This window comes from Apaloderma vittatum, unplaced genomic scaffold, assembly GCF_000703405.1.
Source record: "Apaloderma vittatum isolate BGI_N311 unplaced genomic scaffold, ASM70340v1 scaffold10529, whole genome shotgun sequence".
NCBI lineage: Eukaryota > Metazoa > Chordata > Aves > Trogoniformes > Trogonidae > Apaloderma > Apaloderma vittatum.
The window spans coordinates 911-9,793 of record NW_009736953.1 but is presented as its reverse complement, the minus strand read 5'-3'; the positions used below and the strand labels follow the sequence as shown (position 1 = coordinate 9,793).

The following is an 8,883-nucleotide window of genomic DNA, read 5'->3' as shown; positions in this document are numbered from 1 at the left end:
TTATTCAAGATACCAGCTTACTGGTCTACATTGTGGTATTGCTTTTTCAAGTGTTGAGCTACAAATGAATAGATACCTTTATTAATGAGTAATTGTATTATTTCTTCTCCTTGCAAAGACCCTTTGAGGGAGGATCCTAAAAGATGACAACCCTAAAGGAGATGCACTGCAGCTCACTCCCTCAGAGAATAACTGAGAGCAGCCAGCACCATGACAAGGATGCTGTCTCAGTCCAGCTGGTATGAAATGCTTCTGGCAGGGGGATGCTCAAAGGTCTGCCTTTCTGTGGGGTGTTAGGGGTTTTTCATCTCTGTCCCAGTACCTCCCCCAAAGAAGCCACCTTTTCTGGCTGCCAGGGACACAAGTTGCTCCTTCTGAAAATTCAGCTGAAGGAGGCCCTGGCTGGCAGTAGTTGGTAAGTCACATCTCCCTGGTAAGAGTAGTTTTCACCAAGGAAGGCGGGCTTCTTGGTTGTAAAATCCTTTTTGTCAGGCAAATTGCAAATCCACACTTGCTAGAGGGAGTCTGGCATCCCAGGGTGGTTAAAGGGGCCTCAGCCTCTGTGCCCTACAAGCAGGTCATCATCCTGCAGGGCATGTTACAGCTGTGCAACACAGCAGCTCACTCCTTTGCCTGAAAGGGGAGCTTGTTTGTCGGAGTTTTGGACTTCCAGTTGTCCGACTCCACACTTAACTTACCAGCAACCCAAGTACAATAATTTATGAGCTGTGTAAAGTACATACCTGATGCGGTTTTTTTTCTCTTCAGATGGCATTTTAAAGGAAAGTAACAAATCCAGCTGACTGTTAGGAGCCAGCTCTGCTAGGCATGCTCAGCAGCTCTCGGGGAGGAATTCTTGCACCCTGCTTTGCAGTGCTGGCCAGATATATAGCTCCACACAACTGTCACGAAGAATAATATTTAGAGCAATATAGAATCTTGGGTTCATCTTTAGCAAGGGGAGAAAGCAGCTCAGTATCTCAAGGTAACACCCTTCCCTACAGACCTGCTGTGACATTTGGGTATTTCAAGTCTGAGAAAGGGCACTTGCTGTGCAAGCAAAGGAGCTGAGCCAGCTTGTACAATCAGGACTGCGAGGGTGGAAAGATATCTGGAAACGGGGAGCATCACCACTGACTTGAAGCTCCAACAGTCCCTAGCTGAGACAGATAACATACTTAGGATAGGGAAGTGAAAAAGATGGCGGCAGAGACATTACTTTTTTTTTTTTTCCCAAAAGACTTTTATTAATAAACACCTGGAACATTTATGAGTTACTACAGGCCTTACTTTACATGGAAGTACTGCTTGACTTGCCCTGGCTTATCTTTCCAAACTGTTCAAATGTCAGCCCAAAGCTGTTGTCTCTCTTCCTTCCTCTCTCTACCTCTTATTTTCCAGCACTGGGGCATGTTTACAATCCATCTATGCAATACCTACACCACAGCAATGAGCAACACTTCATGCACAAGAGTTAATAAATTAACACAGCTTGGTTGTAGCCTGGGTGCTTAGCCAGAGTTCCCCTGGGCCCTGCAAAGAGGCTCTCAAACACTGTTACTGTATGATTTCAAGTCAGATACAGGATCACCAAATTCTCTCAATAAATAAATTTTATCTTCTGACAGGTTCCAGTGTAGCTTTATATCCTGAAGATAAATAAAGTCTTTCAACATGAAGATCGGCCCTTTACTGACAAGACTACAAGTTTTAAAACATTTAGAAAATATTGGAAGCAGAGGAGGAAATGCTCTCTGGTTAGGTGTGTCCTCTGGAGGGAAGCACAGAAGAGACCAAGGTAACCATCACAGTGCAGACATACCTACAGGCCCAGGGCGTGTAACGGACACATGCACATTCATCTGGAAAAGTGAGGATATTACTATAAGACATAGTTAGCCTCTATTTCCTTTATTTCTCACCTGCTCTTCCTGGACAGGACCTTCCTCACACTGTGCTATTATCCATTCACTTTCAATGAAATCATCATCTCAAGTCAGGTAAAAATGAGAAGAAAACTCTAGTATGAGCTTAGATTTGTTCACATCTAAACTGCATTAAATTTCCTTCGTACTGCAACAGAAGAAGATTTAAGAGAATCTCACTAAGTACTTGAGCCTCTTTCACTTTGGTACTTGCACAAGATTAACATGAAATAAATAAAATTAGCATGCTGTCAGGGCAAATTGTTTTACAAACACAAGTGTTTTGATTTAAATACTAACTATTTTGATTTAAATACTAAGGCCTCCACATTCATTAGAGGATTAAATCCTTAAACACAGGGGTTAGTGAAAGGATAAAGCTCATTTGCCTTCTGGTTTTCAAACCCTGACGTGGCAAGAACACCACAATGAGAACAGTGTCTCCTTTCTTCCTCCCTTGGAGGCTCGAGATTAACAAGCGCTGAATGGCAAGTGTAACTCCAAACAAGTGCTGGGAATAAGGTTTAGTCAACAGTATTTCCTCACCCTTCAATAGCTTCCAGCTTCAAAAGTTTTCTCTAAAATAAAATAGTGGTGAGTTAAGACACTGCAATACCAGGTGGAATTCCAGCACATTACAGCAGTCTGTCAGGGTCTTGATTAAAACTAAAGTCACACACTAGAGAGAGGTGATCCGAAGGGTAATTGAATGATGGCAGCCTGTTGGGCCCAATTTGTTCTTCAGTCAGCAAGCCCAGGGCTGAGTTCACATTCAAAGCATGCTGGGAATACCAGATATAATCCAGCGTGTGCCGGCACTCTCCTGAGGGCCGGATCTTCCAGGTGGTGTACGGGGGCTCCGACTGCCCGTCGGGGCTCAGCAGCTTGTATGCACTGTTTAAGTTGAGGCTGGAGTTGGAAAATTCTCTGTAGACCTCCTCAGTTGGCTCCGCGTTGAAGTCTCCGCAGACGATCAGAGGGATCTTTGCACCTTCGGTAATAGTCTTCAGGTTCTGGAGAAGATCGCAGCCTTGCGCAGACCGAAACCTCTCCCAGCCGGTGCGGGCTTTGAGGTGAGTGACGGCGATGCAGAACAGTCGCCCGGTTTCGTTGCACTTGAGCGTCTGAGCGATGGCCACTTGGTTGGTCTTGAGCTTCATGGCCGTTAGCCGGATGTTAGCACTGTTGACGAGCTCAAAGCGGTCTTTGATGAAAAATAAGGCGCAGCCGTCCGGCCCGTTGTTCTGCTCCACGTCCAGGCACGGGGACCACGGCTTCGGGAAGAAAGTACACTGGTAGCCAAGTCGGCTGAGGAGTGGCTCGAAGGTGTCAAAGTAGTGGTCGACCTCTTGCAGGCACAAGATGTCAGGCTTGTAAGCGAGGATCTCCTCCAGGATGAGGCACTTCCTCTCTTCCCATTTCAGAGCTTCCATGGGGCACTGAACAAAGTTGTCTTTGCCCTCTCCAAGAGCTGAAATTAGGCAGGGAAGGGAGAGAAAAAAATTAAAAAGACGTTAATGTTAACTAGAACAGGTTGTCTTCCTCCAGGCTTTGCAGAGGGGCCAGAGGCAAGGCTGTGCCCTTGGGAGCTGGGTCCACATGAGAGCAGGCAGCCTGTCACCATGCAAGAGGTTATAATGGCAAGAGGCATGAGGCTTTTGCAATGCTTCGCTTTCTCTGTAAAACACGTGTACACTGGTTGACATGTAGGTGATGGGTTTTTGGCAGTAGCTGCTGACTGTGTGCCGGGCTTGCTGGTGGGTGTGAGAGCCCCTTCTGAAAACACTGAAGTCTCTTCAAAAATACCAAGTTCCTTTTACAGATAGAAGTTAGATAAAAGATGAATTCCTCCTCTCCCCAAAAGCCACTATGCTGTAGCAAGTGCTTTTGCGTGTGGCTGTCAGAGCTTTAGTTAAGAAAAAACACAGTGGGATAGGAATAACTTAACTGCAGGACGTGAAGGCAGTCCCTCTGTGGGGCATTTCCCATCCCAAATGATTTAAACAAACGCATCAATTTACAGCCTTGATTTTAGGGGTCTGAGAAAAAAATGAGTTAAAATTCTTTTGAAGAATTAAGAATTCCTGTAAAAGATCTGAATCCCACTGATGAACTTATTAGGAAACTGCAGAGAAGCTTTACAAAGAAGAAAACTGAAGGAAGGATGAGTCTTTTCTGGGAGTTAACATCTATCTAAAAGCAATGGTCACAGCTTTTTGAATGTACCGTGTTCAGTTAAGACAGGCATTCAGAGCTACCTTAGGCATCACAGTTGCGAGGATATTTTTCTCCTTTCCTATAGAACAGAAGGCAAGCCAGTACTTCAAGTGCTGAAAATCTCCTCCCCCTGGCCCTCAGTCAGTTGTGCCTCTTGTAATTCACCTCTCTCTTTGCTCTGCCAGTCTCTAACTACACAGACACATCTGCATTTCAGGGTTTCCACTGCTGCATTTGATGTTGAGGTCACACCTCTTGCTTAGAGGCAGCTCCTACCTTGGGCAAGGATGTTCCACTGCATGACCCGAATGGGGCGGTGGTTACTGGTCGCGTTTTTCTTCAGGTTCACAAAGTCCCTCTGAAACCGGGGTGGCCGTTTCTGCAGGACAATCTGGCATTCCTCCAGCAAATCCTTGGGGTCTATAGGATCCAGCCGCGCTGAGTCCGGGTGCTCCAGGCAGTCCTGGTGCTGGGGCACGGCACTGCTGCTCAGCGTCTTGGCGAGTGCGCTGTAGAGCCGGCTGGTGCTGTTTCCCATGGAACACACTGGAAAGGGAAAAAAAACAATGTTAAGAGTTGTGCAGCTTGACTCTTTTCGCCATTTAGGTGCCTTACAGATCACGTTGTTACAGTGCCAGCAGTTCCTGGTTCGTGCAGGAGCCTGTTCGTGAATCCAAGAAGGATGCAGAGACAGGGTTAGTTCTGACCACAGCCTCATTGTATTTTCCTTGTTATCAGGGGCTTCTAACTCCTGCAGCACGCAAATGGTCTGGTTTAAGACATCATAGGAGTGTCTTCTAAGGGAAGAAAGGAGTCTCATCCAGAACAGCAGGGCTAAGACTTAACTTCCACATGTGTCGCAGGAGACAGAATAGAATGTACTTTTTCCCTCCTCACGGAGGAGAGCACCCAACAGGTAGACAGATGCTGCCTGCTCTCCGTTTCACGTGCAGCGTTGGTCTCTAATGGAGATGGCGCTCTGTCTGGCCCAGGACCCTGCGCCTCTTGGGGATGCCCCCAGGCTGCGGGTCTCCTGCCAGCACAGCAGCTACCAGGGTCACTCATTCCCTCAGGTTAATATTTAATAGGAATCTCTGATCACAGCTTCATTTGCCCCAAAAGAAGCAACCTTTTCATGAGCAGGGAGCAGCCAGATGCTTCTGCTCCTTTAGACCTCAGGGTGTGGAGTGGAGAAGGGGGTCTCCCCAACCCCCAGCCCTGCCCCAATTCCCTTCACCATCCTTTCTCCCTTCAACTTTTTGCTCCTCACCACGCCCCAGCTTGGTGGCTTCCAGCACCACTCATGGCGTCCTTCCCTGGCCCCAGCCACCTCCTGCTCCTTTGGCCGGCTTAAGGACACGTCCTGCAAATAAGCAGCTCGCCCTGCTGATGCCCACTAGCAGTCAGTCCCCCAGCCCACGTCTCCCTCACAGAGACCCCCATCCCACAGAGGGTTACAGCTGCCACGGTTTTGGCTAACACACAGGAGGTGGCTGCAGTCCTTAGGAGGGGTCAGGCAGCAGAGCCATCCCTTTGAGGGAGCCGCCCTCATGACTTTTGTGCTGTAAAGTACCTCCTTTACCCACTTTACAAGAGCACAACTGTAAATGTCCTGCAAACAGGTGAGACTGTTAGAGTTAAGGGCCAGGGTGGCTCCACAGGAGTGCCCTAAGCTCTATTCCAACCCTTCCTCGGGTGGAAGGTTTTGCTCTGAAGTTGCCACCCTTGCCACAAGGGAGTGTGGGGAGTTTTCAAAAGGAAGCCGTGTTGGCATTTTTCCACACCCAGTACTCCGCACCAAGTAGCACATCCGGACACTTCATTCCCTTTCAGACACAGGCAGGAAGAACAGTGCTTGCACCACAGCAACTTGCACAGGAGGCAAAGCTGACAAGAGTTTCCGTGTTGTTGCAGTTTACTAACTTTGAATGCATTTTGCAAAGGTAATCTTGAGCAAAAGACCTTCAGTGCTGCATTGCTGTTGCCCACAGCGGTTTTTATGTAAGGATTTGTACCTTCGAGTTACTTAAAAACAGAAGAGACTTGTCATTTTGCGCTCACAATCTGCGTGGCAGATTTGGGGTGCTACCCAACACACTTGCATTTTTAGCCTTTGCTAGCCTCAACTACAGCATTACCAATTTTAAGAGCTGGCGACAGACGTGCAATAGTGACAGACCTGACTGGAGGGGAAGGCAGGAAGCCCTAATAGCTTGATAAACAGAAGGAGGAAAAAGAGAAAAGAAAGACCCTGCAACAGAAGCCTCATGACCTTGTCTTTAGGAAAATTGGTACTTCTAAAGACACAAAAAAAAGACTTGCTTTTATATTTGTTCTGTATGTGGAAGCCAGTAGAATAGTGCCCCTGAACAGCCCTAAGAAAATCGTAAATTGGGAAGTTAAACTGGGTGTAGGACATCTCTTCCCATCTCCCTTTTGGTTAAAGTAGCAGCAGTTCCCTGAACTGGGATATGACCTTTTGGGCTCACAAACATGAATGTCTTCCTGAGGGAACTGTTTAAAGCTTTACAGTTTCTGCAGTCTTCCTTAGTTTACAATTCTTGCCAAGCAGCCAACTACAGCTGAAGTATAGGAAATGGCATTTAATAGTGAGGGGAAGCAGGCCCAAACATGAAATCCCTACGCAGAACCCCTACATGGCTGCAAGGGGATGGAGACCAGGAACAAAGGCACACTGTACTGGTTACAGAAAGCTCCAGCTTAGTGCTACCAGAGCTGCCAGGCAGCCGTGCAGAAACCCCAAGAAATCAATAGAGTTTTTTATGAAGGCTCCACAGGGAACTCGTCACCTATTTTTGGAGGTAGGTACAACTCATAGGTAAGTGCTGCAACTGGAGAGAAGTACATTGTGTTTTCTGCTGCCTGGGGTACCATCAGAAGCTGAGTACGGCCACAAGCCCTATGTGCCACACACCCCTGCCCTTCCCTCCTGGCACTCTACCCAAGCAGTGGGAAGCCCTGTTGTGCCATGGACGAACATGGCTCATGCTGGGATATCCACAGGAATAACAGGGCATTATTCTCTTTCAAGAAGCCATTAGCAAGCAAGAGCCCAGGTTGCTCATGACTTGACCTGAATCAGAGGGAGGATGTTGTACAGGACAAGCTAGCTGCAAAACATCTGGAAATAAAAGTCTGCTCTAAGCAGCTTACGTCTGTTACAGTAGGAGGAAGTCTGAATTCAGTCATGCACCTGCCAAACAAATAGCCAGAGTATTGTCTAAATCTAATCATCCTTGGGGTATCAAGCTCTTTACAGGGAGCCAGGTACAACCTAACCTGCATGTGACGTCCTACAGCCCAGCTGGGGTATCCAGCTCTGATAGCTTTTAAAGTCAGTAATGCATCAAGGAAGGAAAAATGGCTTCTGTCTTCTTCTGAAAGTCCAGGGAAGGCTGCGAAAGAGGGCCTAGGCTGTAAATCAGATGCTTTCAGGCATGTTGCAGGTAGCTTGGGAGTTCTTGGCTGAAGTGGGACTCCAGCTTAAGATGAGTGATGAACTGCATAAGTTCTTTGTCCTCAAAGTGCTGGAAGTGTCACAGCATGGGCCAAATTGTTCTGCAGAACAGGGTCAGACCAGCAATCTGAAACTCCAAACACAAAATCCCTTTGTTATCTATGCAATACTTAATATGCCTGTGGCAGTGAGGCAAGTACGAGGTCACTGTTCCGAAATCTTTACTGTCTAAGTTAAATGACCTGTAACTTGCTGGGTTAACGCCCACTGCTGGCACCTTGACACCGTGGTGCCAGCACACACAAGAGGGACAAGCGATCTCCTGAGCTTGCACTTCAGCAGAGGGTGGTGAACATGGAAGCCATTCTCCTAGTGCGATGTTGCAATAAGGAACACCAGCTCAGCAATTATTATTTAAGGTGCTTACAATATATATAAAAAAAGCAAGGGTGGTGCCTCAGCACAGAAAGGGCAGGGGAAGAACTTGAACCGTTCATTAACCTTGAGAAGAACAGGGTGCAAAGTTCAAAGTTTCTTGGGTCATCCAGCAATAGCACAGGAGAGATAAAGTTCTAGGATCTCAGGCAATGAGCAATCGTGGACTTTATTTAAAGGACTTGGCTTCACACATGAGGGCTGCAGCGTGCAGGCAGACCAGGAAGCTACAGATGGGGTCAGAGCCAGGGCCCTTACCTTATGGGTAAGGTGAACAGCGTTCTGGTCTCCATCTCCCACCCCTGCTTCTGGATGAGAGCCCCCACCTTGTCACTGCAGGGACTTCACTGCCAGGGACCGGCTCCACCGCACTTGGAGCCTAGTCTGTAGCTCCATGAGTTTCTGCAGCCAAGGAGGCTGGCAGCAGCCGGAGATGCCCTCCCTGCAACCCCAGTTCTAGGAGAAGCTTGGCAGATGCCATCCCCATGTGACAAATTCTATGCTGCAGGGTATCATACTACATGTACAGCCTTCTTTGGGCCAGCAACGGGACTGCAGCCCTGCTGCCACCCGCATTCAAAGTTCAACTCTCAATTTTGGCACCTAGGAGAGTCAGGACCCTCATAGAAGGACTCAGAGAGCTCATCACAGCAAGCAAGGTGCTGCCTAGTCAAAAGGCAACATCAGAAAGAGACAGGAACCTCAAATCCTGCCCCAAGTACTGCACAGAATCAGTACTTGGCACAAGCTCTGGTAACCCTTTTTCTTAGGAATTTCACTCTGATAACGAGCCTGACTCCGCCAGCTCGCAGGCAAATACGTTCTTCT

The 8,883-nt window shown here is 47.7% G+C and overlaps 1 protein-coding gene across 1 annotated transcript; it reads right to left on the bottom strand.

Moving 5' to 3' along the window:
* Positions 1-2,289: 2,289 nt before the first annotated feature.
* On the bottom strand, positions 2,290-8,348 carry CCRN4L (CCR4 carbon catabolite repression 4-like (S. cerevisiae)). Its single transcript, XM_009877156.1, has 4 exons — positions 8,314-8,348; positions 4,758-4,939; positions 4,419-4,688; positions 2,290-3,396 (listed from the first exon to the last, which is right to left on the bottom strand). Exons 1-4 carry the CDS (start codon positions 8,346-8,348, stop codon positions 2,561-2,563), a joined length of 1,323 nt encoding a protein of 440 aa, XP_009875458.1. The 3' UTR covers positions 2,290-2,560.
* Between the last annotated feature and the right edge of the window lie 535 nt (positions 8,349-8,883).